Raw genomic sequence first — 23,374 nt, 5'->3', positions numbered from 1 at the left:
TTTGCACAGAGTAGCTTTGCATTAAATAAGACAAAAGTGAACAAACATTTGCTTAAGTTAATTGTGCTTAGGCTGTGACCCTAAATGAAAATGAAGCCATGCAATGTTTTTGAGCATAAAAAAGGTATGCAAAATGGTTCAGCAATATTACATGATACATTAGTTTATGTGACAAGTGACTCTGACTCTACATAAGATTGAACTTTTTGACCTGAAACTCAAATGTAAAAAAAAAAATTGAACTTTGTAATCAAACTTACCATAACATATATTAATAAGTGAGTACTTCCTTCAAACTAATCACTGTGGAAGGCCATTCTAATATTTTGGTTTTGCTCAAAGCATTTTTAAATAACTGTTTTGAGGGTTTGCTTATGAGTCACATAAGAAAATCAGCATAATTATTTTATAGCCAAATTTAAATCTTAAACTCAGAGTTAATATATAATCACCACACCCCAACTCAGTGATATGCCATAGCCCAAAATGACTATTATTTCCCATAATCAAATAAAGCATTAAAGTACAAAGATTTCCAAGTCCAATGATATACATAAAAATATGGCATGTGAATGACATGTTTTGAAGACAATTTTTAAATTCCCAAAGACATAATGATCAATAGCAATGTTGTCTAATAAAGACAGTCTCACAAGATGTTTATTTGAAATATAGTCATACCCATAGAGATGCTTCTAGATATTTAGCAACATTAATCGCATTATTTTATGGTATGTACATCTATATGAGGTGCTATATGAATCCTACCCAATATATATAGTCATTTTATTTATACACAAAGTGGATATCTAGACAAACCAGGCTCATATCTTCCTATCTCAGCATCTACCACTCTTCTGGGTAAATTCAGGGTCAATAAGAACAAATCATCAATATCATTATTTCCCATACCTTTGCCATCTCCTTTCCCATGATTTTCTCTTCTTCACTTAAGACACTCATGCTCATAAATACAACATAAACCTCATTATCACTCCAGATTCCTCAACTGCTAAAATCATGAATGTAAATTTCCCACTCTCTCTTCATAGCCCCTATTCTTCCTGCTTGCTTGCTCATCTACTCCTACGTTAAACATTTGTTAGCCTAACTGGGGTATCTACTACCTCCTATCATGTTGCTCTAACTTGTCCTCAACTCTTCTCACCAACCTTCACTACCATCACCCGAATCCAAGCTGCCATTGTTTCTTACCTGGACTACTGTGATAAAATCTCAATGAGTCTTCCTAGGAAGGAAGTCTATCCCTCTCAAGAGCCTGCCAGAGTAAACTTTTTAATACAGGGGTCATATCATGGCACTGCTCTGCTCAATCCTGGTTAATGGCTTCACTGACAATAAAAGTCAAAGTTCTTACAATGAGCTGTAAGAGCGCATGTGATCTGGTCCCTTATTGCCTCTATGGCTTCATTTCCTTTTACTTCCCACCTTGCCCACTGTGATCCAACCATCATTGGCCTCTCAACTCTGCTCATCAGACTGACCAGGTATGCTCACATCTCCAGGCTTTTGTATTGCTTTTCTCCCTGCCTGGAATGCTCTTCTTTCAAGTATCTTCATGGTTTGCTCCTTCACTTCCTTCAAACATCTACTCAAATATCCTATCATCAATGAAGCATTTTGACCATCCTATTTAAATAAGCAAATGCCACTCCCCTACTTCTCCCCCTTTCCCTGCTTTATTTTTCTCCCCAGAACTTGTCACCATCTGACATACTACATATTTTCATTTCTTTATTGTCTATTATTGTTTGTATCCACATTAGAATATAAGATTTATAAGAGCAGAGATTTTTATATTTTATGTATTTTTATATTATTCACTACTGTATTTCTTTGCTCATAATAAATCCAATAATTACTTGGATTTAATGAATTCGGCTTAGAGTCCATGGCCCATTACTTCAACCATACTTTTATCACTGAATTTTGTATATATAAGTATCTGGATGATTAAGCTAATTCTTGAGTGGACAAGAGGGAGAGACTTCACTAAAGTCTGGATTTAGATGATCTTCTGAAGATAAAATCAAGAATTATCCTGTAGCTGCAGAAATTAAGGTTTGGCTATTACATGCCTACTTCAAAGATGTACTTCTCTTAACCTAGTTAGTCAGAAATACAGCCTTGACCTTCCAGTTTGGCAAAATGTTTCTACTTATATTTCTTCCTTGAAACCTGCAAAAAACAAAATAATGAAAGAGAGAAAAGAAAGTTCCCTTTAGAGTGAAGCAAGAAATGGCCTTAACTGTGAAGACTATTTGCCAAATTTAACAAAACATGGACTGAAACGTCAAGAGCCAAAATATATAATATATGTTAATATTATCAGACCTTTGGCAGACCACAGATTTTTCCAATCTGTGCTAAGAGGTCTATCCAAAATTTGTTTCCTTGGGGTAACTACATCTGGTGGGCATGGCTAAACTATTGCAGAAACTGTATAAACTCTGTAGGGACTTAGTTTCAATCCCAAAGAATGACGGAGAAAGTGAAACTGAAGGAGCCACACAGATAAACCTTTCCCCTCATCTCTGCCCTGGCCTTGGGATAGAGGAAGCCAGGGAAGCCTCCTGTCTGGAAGTGAGGCTGATGAATGTGCTACAGAAGCCATAATGAATTTTGGAGTTACTGATCATTCAGCTGAACAGAAACAGATATTAGGCTACCCCCATGACAAAAAGGGCTTCATTGGGAGTCACAACAACTTCCTGTTTGTGCCAAAGAGATAATCTCAAGTAGCTTCAAATGGATCCATCTGGTTCTTAAAACATTTAATTGTTCTCCCAATGCTGTAAGTTTTAACTCCATAGTTAAACCTTATTCTACTTTTTTGTTTTGTTTTTTGATTGTGGCAAGAACATTTAACATGAGATCTACCCTCTTAAATTTGTAAGTGTATAATACAGCATTGTTAACTGTAAGTATGATGTTGTAGAGCAGATCTCTAGAGCTCATTCATCTTGCATAACTCAAACTTTATGCCCACTGAATAACAACTGCCCATTTTCCCCTCTCCCAAGCCTCTGGCAACCACCGATCTTCTCTCTGCTTCTATTAATTTGACTACGTTAGATACCTTGTATAAGTGGACTTTTACAGTATTTGTGTGTGACTTTGACCAGATTATTTCAAAGTAAGCCAATGGCTTCATCAGTTACTCTTTATTCAAGGCAAAAAATTAGTATCTTATATTTCTGTAATACTTATTTGGCTTTACAAACACTTTCACCAACTTTAATGGTTTGAATCCCACAACAAATAAATAGGATTGTCCCCATTTTAGATAAGAAATAGGAGCAGAGATATTGCAAATTTCCCATGGTCACATTGCTGAGTAGCTAGGTTAAAGCCGAGGCCTTTTCACCCTAATATCAGTGGTCTTTTCAGAACTGTTAAAAAGACTGTAGAAGTATCTAGTACATTTTCTTAAATATGGCAGTCATGAAGCATTCAAAGAACTATCGTGTTTCTAACTGTATTCAGTTACTTTGAAAACATTACCTTTTATTTTGTAGTATGTACAATCTATGATTACAGCATTATTTTAGGTAAAATGAACTGACTTCAAGAAATTTTCTTTTTCTTTGAGACTGGGTCTCGTTCTGTTACCCAGGCTAGAGAGCAGTGCCCTCATATAGCTCACAACCTCAAACTCCTGGGCTCAAGTGATCCTCCCTGCCTCAGCCTCCCTAGTAGCTGGGACTATAAGACATGAACCACTATGCGTGGCTATTTTTCTATTGTAGAGATGGGGTCTTGCTATGTTGCTCAGGCTGGTGACTTCAATGAATTTTCAATGCCAGGCACTGTGCTCACTAGCTTGATAAGCAGGGGAAGTGTGGCATGTTCACAGGCAGCATGAGGCCTAAATTGACATGGTTCCTATAACATTAGTCAATGACTGCTGGTGGATCACATGTATAGAAGGGAGTAGTGGGAAAGAAGTATGAATAGGTAGAATGGGCTCAAATCATTAAAAGCCTTGTCATGCCAGTATTTTAATTTTATACTACAGGGATAGGTTATGAATCATGGCAGAATTTTGACAGGGAAAGTGACATGTTCATATTTGCACAATAAAAAGTAACTCTGCAATAGTAAAGAGAGGATGGAGTCAAGGGAAAGACTAGAGTCAGAGAAACTAGTTAGGATGCTATTGCCAGTTGTTCCCCAAGGATTAACTGGTTCCCAAATCTGTCTGATTACTAGAATTGCCAAGGGAGCCTTTTAAATACAGTTTTAAGAGCTTACTATGAGTTTCTGACTCAGTAGGTCTGGGGTCATGCTACAGTTTGAATATTTGTACCATCCAAAACTCATATTGAAATTTGATTGTCTTTAAGAAGTAACTGCTCCATCCTCATGGGTGGGATTAATGCTGCTATAAAGGTGTGAGTTTGGCCCCCTTTTGCCTCTTCGCCCTTCCGCCATGTGAAGACAAAGCATTTCTACTCCCAGAGGATGCAGCATTTAAGGCGACATCTTGGAATAAGAATTGTAAAATGTGCTAGTGCCTTGATACTGGACTTCCCAGCCTCCAGAACTATGATACAATAAGATTACTATATACCCAATACTATATACCCAATCAGTGGTATTCTGTTATCAGAGCACAAAACAGACAAAGGTCCCCAAGTAATTGTCAAAGTGAGCCAGGTGTGGAATTCTCTTGCCTAGATGAGAGGCAATAAGCAAGCACTAGGGAGGTTAGGGCAGAAAGGAGATTTAAAAGATACTTAGGCAGTAGAATTACCAGGTCTAGTCAATTTGGGCTGTTATAACAAAGGACCATAGACATGACTGCTTAGAAACAACAGAAATTTATTTTTCCCAGTTCTGGAGGCTGAGTCAGAGATAAGGGTGCCAGCATGGTCAGGTCCTACTCTGGGCGGAAAGGGAGCAAGCTAGCTCTCAGGCCTCTTTTTATAAGGTCATTAATCCCTTTCATGAGGGCTCTACTATCATGCCCTAATTACTTCCCGAAGGCCTCACCTCCAAATAGCATCACACAGGGATTAGAGTTCAATATAATGATGATTGATGGATATGAACCTAGAGCAATTCTGTGAATGGATAGGCCATTCGTGAAGTCCCAGAATACAAATGGAACATTAGACCTTCAAGGGCAAGAAAAGATAAGACAATTCAGGGGACATGCAGGTGCAAGTTACCTCTAGGCAGTTAGATATATATGTACAGTTTGCAAGGCAGAGCTCTCAATTTAAGACGGAGGAATGAGCCTAGGAAATAGCAATGTTGAAGTATGAATAAGAAAGAAAAGTCCTCAAAGAAGTCTTAAAGGGGCTAAAGTAGCAGGAAAGAAACAAGAGCTATTTATTCATTCATTATTTAATGGGGAGAGTTTGGGTTGAGGATGGAGTATCAAAGGCTTGAATTCTAAGTTAAGGAGACTGAATTTTATATTGTCACAAAGGGAGCAGGAGGCAAAACAGTAACAGTAAAAGGTTTGTTTAATTAAAGGAGGAATGGAAAGGAGATGGGAAGAGGTGAGCCTACAGGTGGGATACCAGTTTGAGACTGTGTGGCTATAATAAGGGCCTAATCTAAAGCGTGGTAGTGGGGTGGACAAGAGACATTCATTTCAAGAGATATGTATAAAGCAGAATATGCATCCCAGTGGGAATGGTAAAGGAGGAGTTAGGATAAAATGAAGGGTTCTAGTTTGGCAGGTGTTACATACTGAAAGTCTATGTCACCCTAAATTCAAGTCTTAAAATCCTGAAGCCCAATGTGATGGTAATTTGGAGAAGGGCCTTTGGGAGGTATTTAGGGTTAGATTAGGTCATGAGAGTAGGGCACCTATGATGGAATTAATGGCCATATAACAAAAGGAGGAAATGTGGAATCTCTCTTCTCTCTGCCATATGAGGACAGTAAGACAACAGCCATCAGCATACCAGGAAGTGGACCCTCACCAGACACTGGGTCTGCCAGCACCTTGATCTTGGCCTTCCCAGATTCTACAGCTGTGAGAAATAAATGTTTGCTGTTTAAGCCACTCAGTCTATACTATTTGGCCTGAGTATAGTGGCCTGAGGTGACTAAGATAGCAGGCCAGGGGACTGGCAAACTAAAGTTGGAAAGGACAGGTTTTGGATGTGATGTTTTGGGTGTAATACATTTGAAGTACCAACATGGCTTTTTATAGGGTATTAGGAAATATGACTCTATTGTTTTTAAGATGGGCTGGGGCTACAGCTATGACTTAAAAGCCATGAGCAGTATGATAACTGATGTAAAAGACAGTCATCCAGGCAAATGTATATTTAGTGAGAATGAGGATTGGTAGTGATTATCTAGGGAGTCAGAATGTAGTACTCAGAATCTAACATAATACTACAGCTATTGCCTAACCTATACGAAGTTTACTGAGACAATTTTATTCTTTATTCTGGATACCATTAATGTACTTGGTGTCTGAATTTGTGTTTTTGGCAATTACATCACAGTGACATCTCATACTGTACTAGAAGTTAAAATCTGTGGATGATTTTCAACTCAACCATTATTCTGATCTCTTATACTGACTGCATCAAATATTATGTCTCTGTCACTCTTGTGTATTTATGATTTGTTTTGTGCCCATTTCCTCTTTGCATACATCCTTCTAAACGCTAAACTCATGTGAGAGAATGAATTAGAAAGATACATTTTCTTTAGTTGCCCTCCCATTCTTCTTCTTTTTCAGTATATTAGTGATTTCATTGGGAATCTCCCAATTCCTTTTAAATCCGGCTTCCTTTTAGTCTCTATCTAATGTTTCTTTTTTTTTTTTTTGAAACAGAGTCTCACTTTGTTGCCCAGGCTAGAATGAGTGCCGTGGCATCAGCCTAGCTCACAGCAACCTGAAACTCCTGGGCTCAAGCAATCCTCCTGCCTCAGCCTCCTGAGTAGCTGGGACTACAGGCATGTGCCACCATGCCTGGCTAATTTTTTTTCTATATATATTAGTTGGCCAATTAATTTCTTTCTATGTATAGTAGAGACAGGGTCTCAACCCTTGCTCAGGCTGGTCTTGAACTCCTGACCTTGAGCAATCGACCCGCCTCAGCCTCCCAGAGTGCTAGGATTACAGGCGTGAGCCACCGCGCCTGGCCTCTATCTAGTGTTTCTATGAACTTTGGAATTTAAAAAAACAACCTGCTAAGCATTGTCCAGATATGCATATCTAGCTGTGGCTAGAATGGTCTCCTTTTATTATTATGAACTCTAAAATGGCTATTTCATTCTTCCTGGTTGTAATTAAGTCCAGAGAATCACATTCCCTTGTTGCATTCTGTATTTTCAGAAAAGGGACTACTAGCAAGATTTAAAAAAAAAAAAAAAAAAAAAAAAGCACCAAATATTCTGCTTTAGCAGAATGTGATGCTTTCAGAGTATAAACACACGTTTCCAATCATGACTATCTACCTCTAGGCCTGATCTGAAACTTACATTAGGAGAGCAGCAGTTATATTCTTCATCTACCTAAGGTATCTGTATTTGGCTCTCACAGCATTATAGTTTGTGTGTGTTACCTTGTACTCTTTATACTGCTTTCTCCACCAGGTTTAAACGTAGTCGCTCAAAGATCTCCAAGCAAGGTACATTCTTCCACAGATCTCAATTGTTATTTCACATACACAGCACATAATCTCACACTGGTATAGTCCAGGAATTAGCTGTATCTCAGCAAGTCTGCCATGCCTAAGAGAACATAATCTAGTTCCACTATATTTTAGAGATGAACTAAAAATAAAATCCTACCCCCCACACACACACACACTGAATGGACCCATCTCAGCCAAGAGGACTCCAGAAAAGTCTTAAAACTGAGGTCCCAGCCAGTGCCAACAGGATGGGAGGTGTAAAGCACAACTATACATGTGTGTTTTCTCTTTATAAATATGCACAACTCCTATAGCTTGTTAAACACGTATATTTAGCTACCCCAGCTCAGTATAAAATCCTGTTCCCTTTTGTCACTCCCCTGAAGCACATACTCCTGGCTGTGGCCACAGAAGCACAGCTTCCAGCCTGCCAGAACGGCCACTGCAGGTTAAGACCCCCTCACAAGAAATAAAGTTTTTAAAAAATATAAACCTCGTGGTTTTTTGAAATCAGCATAGTTTTACCTCATTATCTTATCAACTCTAGTAAAGAAGTATGAGTGTTAAAAGTGTTAATCTGAGATTTAGTTGAAACATTTAAAAAAGAGATTTCAAGCAAAGTACTACAAGGCACCAGAGGAAGAAAACTTAAGGCAGATTTTTTTATTTAAAAAAATCATTTAATGAATAAAATAATAAAAATGGGACAGGATAAAAAAATCATTTAACTTTTCTATAGTAAAACTGAAGTTTTTTCTTATTTTCTCTTATGAATCAATGAGAGATTTTTATCAGCTACTGTGTTACCCCTAACTTAGGTTATGGCTGATATTCTCCAAATATTTCATTTTATCTGAGTATTATTCTTCCCTTACCTCAAATTTCAGTTTAAAGTTCTCCTTATCAAGTTAGCAAGATGCCTGCTAAATGCACTCTTCTCGGTTCTCAGGAGATGCACTCCATCTCTTACAGGGAGTCTGTTGTATTAATAGCGCAAGCTCTAGTTAAGAAAACCTAGTTTTGGTCTCCTTTTCCTGCTTCGGTATGGTGCTACTTGACACCCATTACCTTTTTATCCTTCTTCAAAGTCATGGCCTATACTGGAAGAAGAGATGAACCCCGCCCCCCCCCCCCCATTCAAGTACCCAAACCAAAAATCTCTGGTTTTACCATTCACCGTGATATGAACCAACAAGAATATGGTGTGGTCTGTAAATCTGATAAGTCTGAGGAGACCTAAGAAAATCTCTTATATCAGCTCCATCATGATTTAACTCAATATAAATGAGAAAGAAAGAAAGATCCCTTCCTTCTTTTCCCACATCTGGAGGATTTGGTTTGGATGTTTACCTTCTGGTTCTTAATTGTAGGTCTCTAGAGACCTACAGGTATTTACCTAATACATAAAGAATATGTTATAAATTATCAGTCAATGTATAAAAAGATTTAGATAATACTGTCAGGGACTCCTTTATAGGTCTTTAAAATACTCTTCCTTGCAACTTACTAGAGTGGAAAAAAAAAAAAAAAAAAAAAAAATACTCTTCTTTATTGATGATTGTTACCAACCACTAATATATGGGATTTCAAATCAGAGGTTAAGCTTCAAAGTGTGCCGAACACGAGAAACAAAAAGATGTTGTAATACTGTCTGCAGGAATTTGCAATCCAGTTAGTGAGCTGGCACTCCTGAACACAGCCATACGCACGTAGCCCTGCTGTGACATCAGATTCCCATAAAAGGGGTGGTGCAACCAACTAACCAACACTGAGCTCATGTGAGTGCTTTAGAGACTATTTTATAGCAACAAGGAAATACAAAATTGCTATTATTCTTGAATGTTAGAAAACTATATATCAACTTAATAAACATTTAATCAAACAGATTTCCTAAGAACTCACACATAGAAATAATAATCTGAAGTTATATGCATATGGAATTTGTATGATAAAGAATAACTTAAATGAAATCTTCTATCCAAAATACTAGCAATACTGAAAATTAAATACCAAGTTACTTACTTTTACTATGATAAGCCTAGCCAGTTTTTCACATCTCTGATTATCATTTTCTGCATACTCTACTTCAAACAGGGTATTATAATTTTCTAGGATTTTAGCCATTATCTTGTTGCAAAGGTCCTGTTCTTTCATGCCTTCAAGCCCAGATGGCACACTAGAAACAAGAGAAAAAAAACAAACCGAGATTTAGTAAAAACAAAAATGCCTACATAGCTGACTCAGGCATATTTCAAAATCTCCTGAATGACTTGCCTTCTTAATTCTTATATGAGATTTTCAACAAGCTCTATGGTAACATGCATGACATTGTTGGGACAATTGGTGAGTTCCCAAGATCTGAATCAATAGCTTGCCCTGAGTAAGAAAAGAACAGGCTGTTCAAGAAGAAGATATTAACACTGAGGCCAGAAATGTTTTGAATATATTAAAAACTATTACACATAAGATAACATTTATGTAAAAGCAAGAAAGAATGAGAGTTATCATGACAGAAATATTCAGCCACACCAATAATAGCAACTCACTCTTTATTTAAAGAATTCTTAGATAATGCACAAAAAGTACAACCCCCTCAAATAAATCCTTCTGGGAAAAAATACTGATAATTGTTGAGCTGAGTGATGGGCATGTAGAAGATCTATTATATAGATCTTTTATTACATATAGATCTATTACATGTAGAGAGATCTATTCTCTCTTCTTTTGAGTATGTTTAAAATTTTCCATAATAAAAATGGTTGAAAACAAATCTGAATGCAGAACACACCATAAACAAGGTAAAAAAAAAAAAAAGCCTATCTAAAGATGAGAAGATAAATCTTCTTCAGTAACATTTATAACTGATGTCAGATTAGTAGTTACACTATGTAAAGAACTCCTACTAATCAATAAGAAAGAGAGTAAATCCAAAAGAAAAAGAGACAAAATATATGAGTTGGACAAATCAAGGAAAAAAAACATCTGAATAGTCAATAACTTTATGAAAAGACACTTAGCCTCATTGAATAATCAGTGAAAAATGCATTAAAAAAGCAACATTTGGGTATCACTTAATATTCATCTGTATCATTAATAGTTTCCTATGGCTGTTAACAAATTACCACAAGCTATGTGTCTTAAAACAATAGAAATCTATTGTTGTCTGGTTCTGGAGGGCAAAATCAGTCTCACTGAGCTATAATCAAGATGTCAGCTGGGATACAATCCCTGTGAAAGCTATACAGGAGAATCTGTTCCTTGCCTCTCCTAGCTTTTGGTGGCTACCAGCATTCCTTGGTTGTAGCTGCATCACGCCAATCTTTGATCAAGGCCAGCATCTTCAAATCTCTCTGCTCTATCTTCACATGGCCTTCTCCTGTACATATCTGTCTAATTTTCCCCTGCCTCATTTCTACAAGGATATATGTGACTGTATTTATTTAACAGTACACCCCACCCCTGTGGAAGATCACTGTCTTAATCACATCTCCAAAGATTCTTTTTTCCAAATAAGTAACATTTACAGGTTCCAGGGACTATGACCTGTTATCTTTGGGGACCACCATTCAGCTTATTAGATGACCTGTGGGATACACATCCTAAGGTGCCTCCCGGTGAGTCACACCCTTGTATATACTTTCCCTCCCTTGGGTGTAGATAGAACTTAGAACTCATGACTTGCTTCTGACCCAGCAGGATTTAGCAAAGGTGACAGGGTATCACTCCTATGATCATGTTACAATGTATGAAACTCAGTCTTAACAGACTGAAGTGAGAGATTTTCCTGCTGGTCTTAAAGAAATAAGCTGCCATGTCATGAGAGCGCATGTAAGAGTGTCACGTGGCAGGGAACTATGGGGACCTCAGGTGGCACATAGCTGAAGAACTCAGTAAGGCTCCGGGGTCCTTTGGCATGCACCTGCAAGGAAATGAACTCTGCCAACAACCTGAATGAGCTTGGAAGCAAATTATTCCCCAAGCTAAGCCTCTAGATGAAAATGCAGCCCAGCTGGTACCTTGTAAGAAAGCACTGTAAGAAAGAAAGAGCAGAGCGTTCCAGTTAAGTTGTGCCCAGATTCCTGACCTATGGGAATTGAGAGATAGCAAAGGTTTATTTTAAGCCATTAAATTTGTTACACAACAGTAGAAAACTAAGAGTTTAGTACCAGGAAATAGGGGGCTGCTGTAACAAATATCTAAAATGTGGAAGCAGCTTCAGAACCGAACACTGGGAGAATTTGGGTAGCGTCACAGAGAAGGCCTAAAATGCTTTGAACAGATTATGAACAGACATCCGGACTTTAAGGATGCTGCTGGTGAGGGCTCAAATGGAAATGAGGAACATGGTATTGGAAATTGGAGAAAGGGAAATCTTTGTTACAGTGGCAGAAAGCTTAGCAAGATTGTATGCTGCAGTTATGTGGGAAGCAAAACTTACAAGCGATGATATAGTTAAAGAGATTTTCAAGCAAGGGTTGGAAAGTGCTACTTGGATTCTTCTTGCCACTTACAGTAAAATCCAAGAGAGAGAGAAAGAAATTAAGGGAAGAACTTACACTAAAAGGAAACAGGACTTGATTTTAAAAATTATCAGACTTCCAAGAGAGCAAAAGACACTAACATTAAGAGATCACCGTCAGGAAAGCAGGCTACAGAACAGGTTGAGAGTGTGGCTACATAACCTTTTGCTAAAACCTCAGAAAGATCAGAAGCTCACATTATTCAGTCACACAAAGGTCCCTTTCAAGTGACAAAGGGTGTGCCTCACAGATCCATTCGATCAAACCAGAGGGCCTCCAGGAATTTGAAGGCATTGTCCCTCAGTCACTTTAGCATGAACCCAAGATAGAGAAGGGATTTTGAAAAGATCTGTGGGATGTGTCTTTTTTATAATGGAGTGAAGCCCTGTGAAATCCACAAAAGACTCACAAAGTGTTTGAAAAATTTATTTCTGCAGGAACACTGCCAACTTGGAATGAAAGGAATAGAGAAGGTACAAAATGAAAGGAGACGACTGGAGCCCCCAAATTCCACTGGCAGGAAGCAGGACAGCAGGACCACTCAGTGGCAAATGTGCTGTTTCATTAAAAATGAAGCATGACTCAGAAGGGCAGAACCAAGAATCCAGAAGGCTGTTAAATAAAAATTATAGGCCATTGTTTTGGACTAAGCTTCTGCACTAGGCACCAACAGACCAGCTTAAATAACAAAATGGAGTCACCCATGCTTAAATTTCCACATCAGCAAACCAAAACTAAGTCATTATATGACCTTCAAATTCAAGAAAAAGAAATCAGGAGAGATAACAAACAGCCCAATTTCCCAAACAGGCCAGTTTCTATTGGCATGATAATGAAGTTACCTCTGCTGTAATCCTTTAACCTGAAGAATCCTAATGTTTACCAATCAGTTATTTCTCTATTGCTCTGTTTCCACATCCAACCTTACAAGGAAAGCAACTTTGAAATGACCAACCTGCTTTTCATTCTCTGTTTCTGCTTTCTTCAGCCCTTTACCTGTCTGTAAAACCAACCTCCTCTGCTTGATTCATTGGAACACTAAACTCCATTTTACGGAATGAAGTGTTGCCTGGTTCTAGAATCACAAATAAAGCCAATTGGGATATGTAAACTAAATTTGTTGTAATTTTGTCTTTTGACAGATCTGATAACCAGTGAAGTACCTGAAGGAGACTACTGATGACCCTGAGACCCCTTGACGAACAAAAGAAAGGTGCTAACCTCTTTTGGGGGGCTTGGAGGGAGGTTCCTCTGTCTTCCTCATGGTAATATCCAGGGATAAGGCAGAAAAGGAAGGTGGAGAAAGCCTGAATACAGCCACTGTGGCTGATACTAGATCCTAACCTCCCTGAACAAGGAAGTCGTCGCTGGCCTGGGACCAGCTGAGGGTGGGTGATTTATTAAGCCGGATGCCTTACAAACTGTTTGCACAAACCCCTTCTGTGACAAGAGTTCATGATTAATCTTTATGGCCTGACCACAAGACAATGCTGGTCACTACAGCTATTTCCTAATGCGGTTTTTTTTTTTTTGAGACAGAGTCTCACTTTGTTGCCCAGGCTAGAGTGAGTGCCGTGGCGTCAGCCTAGCTCACAGCAACCTCAATCTCCTGGGCTCAAGCAATCCTCCTGCCTCAGCCTCCCGAGTAGCTGGGACTACAGGCATGCGCCACCATGCCCAGCTAATTTTTTCTATATATATTAGTTGGCCAATTAATTTGTTTCTATTTATAGTAGAGACGGGGTCTCGCTCTTGCTCAGGGTGGTTTCGAACTCCTGACCTTGAGCAATCCGCCCGCCTCGGCCTCCCAGAGTGCTAGGATTACAGGCGTGAGCCACCGCGCCCGGCCTCTAATGCGGTTTTTGAACATTTAAAAACATTACCATTGCCCCATAAGGGATCTCCTTCCTGCTCAGGAAAGGATTCCTACTCTGTGGAGTAGGATCTGATGTCTCTAATAAATTTTCTGTCGCTAGTTCGCTCGCTCTCAAATTCTTTCCTGCACAAAGCCAGGAACCCACTTGGCAAGTTCAGGGGGCCTTCCTCCCTTCATTGAGACATTCCCTGCATCAAAAGAGCCCTAGGAGGCATGAGTAAGTCCCGCTTGGGTCTGAGCTGCTCTCTTTCACATTTGAGCAGTCTGACCTCTTTAGCTTACAGGGTAATAAGGGTTAGTTTGTGCTGTGGCAGGGCACACGATCTTTGCCTTGCGGTGCTGAAAGTCACTGGCAAGAAAACCCACGGTCTCTAACATAACTGTTGGCAGCTGCAATAAGAGGTTATTAATGCAGGGGCCTCTGTATTTCTTCTTTTGTTGTGTGCTGAGATCTCAGAGCCAAAGACATCTTGGCTCCCAGAGACCCCAAATCCAACATAAACATGAGATCTCTTAATTTCTAAAGATCTCAGCACTCTGCCTTCCAGGTACACCTTTTTTGTGTATAAGAATTATGGCCCCAGAAGCTGAAAATATTTATAAAGGTGACAAAATATTAGTAAAGATAATTCAGAATTACAATGGCCATTATATAGAAAATTCCAGGTGAACAAGACCATTCTTCTAAGAAGTACAATCCCAAATCTATGGAATTAGGCAGAGAGAACGGGATTGTTATTCTAATTGGCACACAGAAGCTTCAAAGAAACAAAAGGATTCTAAAACTGCTCTTTAAAAAATTTATTGTGAAGAGCCCAAAAAAAGCTAAAAAAGCATAAAAAGCCCATAAAAACCTTGGGCACTTCTTCAATAAGCAACCCCTAAAACAGCAGTTTGCAAAAAATTATTGCTACTGGTACAAACCACCAGGACAATGAAAATGGGATTGCCCCCAAAGATTACAGGGGTAAACCCCTAAAAACAGGCTGTCCACCCTCTGACAATCTTCATGTTAACCAGCAGGACTGATAGGCCTCCAAGGAAAGGTCTGCTAAGCTTCTGGCACTGTTATCCAATCTCAATAGACAACAGAACCACTATTTCTACTTTAAACCATTCTCTTACAGTAAAATCTCTCCCTTAAAATGAAAGGAAAATTTCAGTTGTGGAGGATATCAAATTAAGTTCTATCAATGAGTCCAGGAGTAGAAAATGCCTTCTTTGCCCTATTTGTCAAAGGGCTCCACCCCAAAGTCAGTAATCGAAGAAATAAGGGAAGTTGGGAAAACCACCCATCAACTAAATGGCCTCCAAAATACAACTTTCTGGCATTTAGCTGGTTATTTTGAAACTCTTTGTAAAATAAATTTACATCTATAAAGGAAACATCCATTTGTAAGCACATCTTCCTAACGGTCTTTGGAAGTAAAAATTTAGAGTTTTCTAGTGAACAACCATTTGGGGCAATGGAAAAGATAATCAGGAGACTGATCTAAAGGCAGGAGAGAAACTTTTTGAAAACTGACAAACGATAAATCTTATAAAAGCTATTCAATCTGCTTCTGTCTGTGATAATTTTCTACCAAAATATGTGAAAGAGCTCTAATTAATTGGCTTAAAGAAAAAGCACTTAAATATTTTATTATAAAAACTCATTCAAATGCCTTTTACTTCATGTGACTTGGGTAAATCTTTGGTAAATAAGACCATTTAATATTGTGGGGTAATGAAAACAAAACTACCCTGGGCAACAAAGTGGGAACTGTGGTAGGACCCAGAACTCCACAATGGTATAGGCATAGTTAAAATATACATATAACCACCCATTGTCCCCTGGTTTACTTTCCTATAATTGCTTCTCATCTTACTGTCATAGATAACATCACCCTTGTGAAACCTAAGGGCTAGTTTTTTAGTTATCTTCCAGGCCCTAAATTCCAGTGGAACAGCTGTTCCATACAGACCAGTGGCCCATACCAAGAATTGAATCAACTTGTGACCCACCACCCAGGAACTGATTTAATACAAGACGATAATTCCTACATCCCTATGGTTCAACCTGGAACTCCACCCATCAGCAGACACAATGGCTTAGCCCTTGGCCTGCCAAACTATCTTTAAAAAAAACCCTTCTCCCAAATTCTAGCGGAGACAGATTTGAGAACTTCCTCCCGTCTCCTCATGTACTGCCTGCAATATTAAAATTTTTCTGCTATAACCTCTGCTGTCTCAGTGTATTGGCTTCCTCTTGAGCAGCGGGCAATGAACCTGGTAAGGCTATAACAAAAACGACTATGTCTTCTAATCAGCAAAACATCAATGTATTTAAATTTAGGGTTGTTTCTTAGGTGGTGACTGCCTAACATCCACATGCCATAAAATGGTTAATGAAGAAATGACTAGAGATGATGGCTAGCTTTGTTTAATGAGCAATTCAAACATAATTTTTAAGAATAATTAGATGAATATAAGTGAAATAAAAGTTTATAAATGAACTTTCTAGATTCAAAAATCTTTTTCAGTAAATTAAAGTCATGTTATGATTAGGTAATAGATATTCAGGAAATGTCTGAATCATTTCTAAATTAAAATATTGAAACATTCTGCACTAAACTTTAAATTTAAAATATATATATTGCTAATGTTGAGATACTATTGGACTGGTTAGAATTTCTATAACTCTAATGAAGAAACTGATGTGTTTTTTGAAATTGCTAATGAAGATCATATAGAGCAAAAATTAATTACATGGGAATAAATGAATTGATGAAATGTATTATGGGCTTTTACATCTTTTTTATTCGAAATGTTACTATTTTTTTAATGCTTTGTTTCCCAGATTTAAGGAAACTTTTTTCCTCTCTCTTATAAGAAATCTATAGCTTACGGTAATTGGGCAAAACATACTTTGGTAAAGAAAAAATCGAACATTAGCATTTCTTCCCTACTTGATACTTCCAAAATTCAAAAACTATTCCTAAATATTCTTCTTATGGCAATATGGTTATTTGCATAAGTTCAATAAGAATTTTCTCTCTTTATAATAGTATATATAATTACAAACACTGGTTATGTGAAAGGTCTTCAAAAAGTTCATGAAAATTACATATTATGAAGAACTGCTATGCAGGAATTTCAAACTTCTTCACACAATAAACCTGTACTAACTTGTTATAACATGTCTAAACAGGTTCTAGTTTGAAGCACTAAGAAGGATCAATTTCAAAGAGTTCCCATCATATCAACATGAATTCCGCTAAAATTGAAGCAAGAACATCAAACTTATGGTGAACCTTGGGTAGAAGAACAGTAGGAAACTAATAGGAAACCACTAATGCTTTATGGAAAGTCTATGTGGAAATGTCTCAATGAAATCAAATGGATAACTTGGTTTTTGATTTTTTTTTTTCTTTTTTGCATATAGACAGGGGTCTCACTCTGTTTCTCAGGCTGGTATCAAATTCATGTCCTCCTGCCTTGGCCTCCCAAAATGCTAGGATTACAGGCATGAGCCACCAAACCTGGTCCAGATAAATTGTTTTAAGAAGGGATGAGAAGATGCTGAAGATGAAGCCCACAGTGGCAGACCATCCACATTAATTTGTGAGGAAAAAATTAATCTTGTTTGTGCCCTAATGGAAGAGAACCAACAATAATTAATAGCAGAAACAATAGCCAACACCATAGACATCTCAATTCACTCAGCTCACACATTTCTAACCGAAAAATTAAAGTTGAGCAAACTTTCCACCGATGGTTTCCACGAGATAAGCTTCTCCTGATGTCTGCCACTGCGGCATCTCAGGCCACGACCCCTCATTATGACCAGACAAGGGAACTTTCAATGGAAATTTTAAACAACTGGGATCAAGAGCCTGAAGCTGGAGAGAGGCCAGGAGACTTCGAGAAGGAAAGGCACAGGGAAGTGCCCCAGGCATTTTCCCAGAATGGGCCCAATTTGGCAACCTAGCTGCAGTGGACGCTGCAGGCATTAGAATGTCTTCGGCTGGAGATTTGAAGGTTGGAGCTAGAGGAGGGGAAGGATCCTCATGGCCAGAAATCAGCGCAGAGAGTAGAGCGTGTCCAACCCACAAGCACTGGAGTTGTGCTTTCTCCCTTCATAGGATCAGTACAGGAGGTTTGCCAAAGTTGCAGTTTTGCACAGGTGGTAAGATTTGCAGACAGGGATGGCTTTGCAATATAAAGCCAATCTGTGTGTGACTTAGTACTGAGTGCCCTAGCTCTGTCTCTTGGTCACAACAGGGGCATGAGCCCCCCCTAGGTTCTGAGGAATGAGAAGTAGGCAGGTCCCACAGTCACTTGCCTGGATTAGGAGCTTGGGTTATACTACCCTTCCTGTGCAAGAAACACAGTGCAGTAGGGGCTCTCCATTCCTTGTGTGGGTATTTAGTGACTGCCCTCTGGACCTCTGACCAGGTGTTTAGTGACTGCCCTCTGGACCTCTGTCAGAGCTAGTGCTTGAACCTGCTATTGGGGAGCCCGAGTACAGGTTGCCTGGTCCAGCTCTGCCCAGCTTCATCCTTCCTCCCTAAGGCTGAGCATGGAAAGTAAACCACTGTGTATTCCACAGTCAAGCCCATTACCTGGGACACCTAAAAGCTTCTCTTGGTTAAAAAAAAAAATCAAGCATTAACCCTACTACTATCACTGCAGCCAGTTCTTACCTATAAGCATCACCTATTGGTCTGGAGGTTGACCTGCACAACCCAATAAAAAACTGCTGACACAGTGCACAGGGCATAGGAATGAGATAAGCTTCTTGTGACTTCTGCCCCTGGGCTTCTCAGAAGGCCATGATCCTGCTCAAATGCCCAGCAGACTGCTACTACAAAGAGCATTTGAGAAAGCCACCACAATAAGGCTGTTTGCAACTAAGAAATTCAAACAAAAGTCTTCAACGCTGAACGCACCTACAAGCAAAGTCAAATGGCCCTAACTCAGTAAACCTTATAGTCACATCCCTCAAGGAATAAAATAATTCCCATCCGAATGAAAGTAAAAAAATGAGAAGTGACAGTTTCTCCAAATGAGAAGAAACCAGTATAAAAATACTGGAAGTATGCAAAAGCAAGGTGTTATAACACTCCCAAAGGATGACACTAACTCTTTACCAATGGATCCTAACCAAAATGAAATATGTGAAATGCCAGATAAAGAATTCAAAATATTGGCTGGGCGCGGTGGCTCACGCCTGTAATCCTAGCTCTCTGGGAGGCCGAGGCGGGCGGATTGCTCGAGGTCAGGAGTTCAAAACCAGCCTGAGCAAGAGTGAGACCCCGTCTCTACTATAAATAGAAAGAAATTAATTGGCCAAATAATATATATAGAAAAAATTAGCCGGGCATGGTGGCGCACGCCCGTAGTCCCAGCCACTTGGGAGGCTGAGGCAGAAGGATCGCTTGAGCCCAGGAGTTTGAGGTTGCTGTGAGCTAGGCTGATGCCATGGCACTCATTCTAGCCTGGGCAACAAAGTGAGACTCTGTCTCAAAAAAAAAAAAAAAAAAAAAAAAAAAGAATTCAAAATATTGATTTTATAGAAGTTCAATGATATCCAAGAGAAATCTGAAAACCAATATGAAAAAATAGCAAAGTCAATTCTGGATATGAATGAGAAACTTACCAAGGAGACAGATATCTTAAAGAAAACCCAAACAAAACTTCTGAAAATGGGCTGGGTGTTATGGCTCACACCTGTAATCCTAGCAGTCTGGGAGGCTGAGGTGGGAGGATCATTTGAGCTCAGGAGTTCAAGACCAGGCTCAGCAAGAGTCTCACTATCCCATTTCTACAAAAAATAAAAACATTAGCTGGGCGTGGTGGTGTGCACCTGTAGTACCAGCTATTTGGGAGGCTGAGGCAGGAGGACCACTTGAGCCCAGGAGTTGGAGGCTGTATAGTGAGCTATGATGATGTCATTGCACTCTAGCCATGATAACAGAGTGAGAATATGTCTCAAAAACAAAACAAAACAAAAAAACTTCTGGAAATGAAAAATTCATGGAAGGAAGTACAAGATAAAAATTCTTAAAAAAGAATGAATAACACCTTTAAGACATATGAGATTATATAAAGTGTCCAAACACACAAATCATTGGTATTCCCGAGGGAGAAGAAAAAGCAAAACCTATTTAAGGAAATAATTGAGGAAAATTTCACTAGTCTTGCAAGAGATGTAGACATGCACACATGAGAGGCTCAGTGATCACCAGGAAAATAACACAAATGACCTAAAGGATGACACAGAGAGCAATACAATAATATTGGGGGACTTCAACACCCCCTGACAGTACTAGACAGATCACTGAGATAGAAAAATCAACAAAGAGACACTGGACTTAAATTGGACTTCAGACTAAATGGTCCTAACAGATATTTAAAGAACATTTCACCTAACAAGCAAGGAATATACTTTCTTTTCATCAGAACACAGAACATTCTCTCAGACAGACCATATGTTAGGTCACAAACCAGTCTTCATAAATTTAAAAAAAAAAAAAATAGAAATCATGTCAAGTATCCTCACAGACCATAGCAGAATAAAACTAGAAATCAATACCAAAAGGAATTCTCAAAACTATACATAAAAATTAAATAATACACTCCTAAATAATCTTTTTGTTTGTTTGTTTTTTTGGTTTTTTTTTGAGACAGAGTCTCACTTTGTTGCCCAGGCTAGAGTGAGTGCCATGGCGTCAGCCTAGCTCACAGCAACCTCAAACTCCTGGGCTCAGGCGATCCTCCTGCCTCAGCCTCCCGAGTAGCTGGGACTACAGGCATGGGCCACCATGCCCGGCTAATTCTCTATACATTTTTAGTTGGCCAATTAATTTCTTTCTATTTTTAGTAGAGACGGGGTCTCGTTCTTGCTCAGGCTGGTTTCGAACTCCTGACCTTGAGCAATCCACCCACCTCGGCCTCCCAGAGTGCTAGGATTACAGGCGTGAGCCACTGCGCCCAGCCAATAATCTTTGAAACCAAAGAAAATGTAGATGCAACATACCAAAACCTCAAGAATATACAAAAATCAGTGCTAAGAGGGAAGTTTATAGCATTCAATGCCTACATAAAAAAAATAGAAAGATCATAAATTAATACACCAATGTCACAATACAAGGAACTAGAAAAACAAGAACAAGCCAAACCTAAAGCTAGCAGAAGACAAGAAATAACAAAGATCAGAACTATGAAATTGAGACCAACAAAAAAACCCACATATATACACACACACAAACACACACACGCATACACACACACATATATGGTCAACAAAATGAAAAGTTGGTTCTCTGAAAAGGTAAATAAAATCAATAAACTGCTAGCTTGACTAAGAAGAGAGAAAGCCCAAATAAACATATTCAGAAATGGAAAAGGTGACATTACCACTGGTTCCACAGAAATACATAAGATCATCAGGGATAACTATGAACAACTGTATACCCACGAAATAGAAAACCTAGAGAAAATGGATAAACTTCTGAAAACATGCAACCTCCCAATTGAACCAGGAAGAAATAGAAATCCTGAAAAAACCAGTAAAAAGTTGTGAGATTGAATCAATAAAAAAATCTCTCAACAAAAAAAGCTGAGGACCTAATGGATTCAGGTCTGAATTCTATCAAACTTACAAAGAAGAACTGGTACCAATCTTACTGATAGTCTTCCAAAAAATTGAGGAGGAAGTAATCCTAATTTATTTTACAGAATCAGTATCACCTAGTACCAAAGCCAGAGAAGTACACAACAAAAAGACAACTAAAGGTCAATATCCCTAATGAACATAGATGCAAACATCTTCAACAAAATACTAGCAAACTCAATCCAATAACACATTAAAAAGAGAATACACCACAGTCCAAATGGGTTTTATTCCAGGGATGCAAGGATGGCTCAACATACACAAATCAATAAATGTTATGCATCACATAGAATAAAAGATAAAAACTATATGATCATTTTAATATATGCAGAAAAGCATTTGATAAAAGTCAGCATCCCTTCATGATAAAAACCCTTAAACTAGGCACAGAAGGAATATACTGCAAAATAATAAAGGTCATATATGAAACACCCACAGCTAACATATTGAATGGGAAAAAGTTGAAAGCCATCCCTCTAAGAACTGGAACAAGACAAGGATGCACACTTTCACTACTCCCATTCAACACAGTGCAGGAAGCCCTAGAGCAATGAGGCCAGAGAAAGAAATAAAGGGTATCTAAATTGGAGAAGAGGAAGTCAAATTATCTCTGTTCACTAATAACATAATCTAAAACCCTGAAGATGCCTCAAAAAACAAAAAATAAACCACTTAGATTTTATAAATGAATTCCATAAAGTTTCAGGATACAAAATAAACATACAAAAATCAATGGCATTTATATACACCAATAGCAATGAAGCTGAGAACCAAATCAAGAAGTCAATCCCATTTAAAATACCTGCCCCCAAAAAAATATCTAGCCAAGAATATATTTAACTAAGGTGGTGAAAGATCCTCTATAATGAATACTACAAAACACTAATGAAACAAACTGTAATTGACACAAGCAAATGGAAACATATCCCATCCTCATAGATAAAAAGAATATCATTAAAATGATCGTATTGCCTAAAGCAATCTACAGATTCAATGTAATTCCTATCAAATTACCAAAGTCATTTTTTATAGAATTAGAAAAAACAATCCTAAAATTCATATGGAACCAAAAAGAGCCTGAATAGCCAAAGCAATCCTAAGCAAAAAGAACAAGGTATCAAATTACCTGACCTCAAATTATACTACAAGGCTATAGTAACCGAATCATGATTGTTCTGTTATAAAAACAGACAAACAGAGCAGTGGAACAGAACAGAGAACTCAGAAATAAAGCCACCTATCTACAGTCAACTGATCTTTGACAAAGTCAACAAAAATATGCATTGGAGAAAGGGCAACTTATTCAATAAATGGTGCTGGGAAAATTCGTTTGCTCTATGTAGAAGAATGAAACTCAACTCTTCTCTCTCACCATATAAAAGAATCAACACAAGATGGATCAAAAACTTAAGTATAAGACCTTAAACTACAAAAATCCTAGAAGAAAACCTTTTGAGACCAACCTGAGCAAGAGCAAGACCCTGTCTCTACTATACATAGAAAGAAATTAATTGGCCAACTAATATATATAGAAAAAATTAGCCGGGCATGGTGGCGCATGCCTGTAGTCCCCCCAGCTACTGGGGAGGCTGAGGCAGGAGGATTGCTTGAGCCCAGGAGTTTGAGGTTGCTGTGAGCGAGGCTGACGCCATGGCACTCACTCTAGCCTGGGCAACAAAGCAAGACT

General features: G+C 38.5%; 1 protein-coding gene across 8 annotated transcripts in view; it reads right to left on the bottom strand.

The window, feature by feature from the left end:
* Positions 1-23,374, bottom strand: part of FAM13A (family with sequence similarity 13 member A) — a 245,794-nt gene that overhangs the window by 147,341 nt on the left and 75,079 nt on the right. For 7 of the 8 annotated variants that reach the window (XM_075998712.1, XM_075998709.1, XM_075998710.1 and 4 more), the window contains one exon: positions 9,657-9,810. The exons of the other annotated variant lie outside the window; for it this stretch is intronic. In XM_075998712.1, the coding sequence (XP_075854827.1) occupies positions 9,657-9,810 (154 nt within the window). The remainder of the gene's footprint in view (positions 1-9,656; positions 9,811-23,374) is intronic. 8 annotated transcript variants of the gene reach the window in all.

The sequence above is a fragment of the Microcebus murinus genome, chromosome 29, assembly GCF_040939455.1.
Source record: "Microcebus murinus isolate Inina chromosome 29, M.murinus_Inina_mat1.0, whole genome shotgun sequence".
Lineage (NCBI taxonomy): Eukaryota > Metazoa > Chordata > Mammalia > Primates > Cheirogaleidae > Microcebus > Microcebus murinus.
Note: the sequence above shows the minus strand (reverse complement) of the source record. Positions and strands in the feature narration are given on the sequence as shown.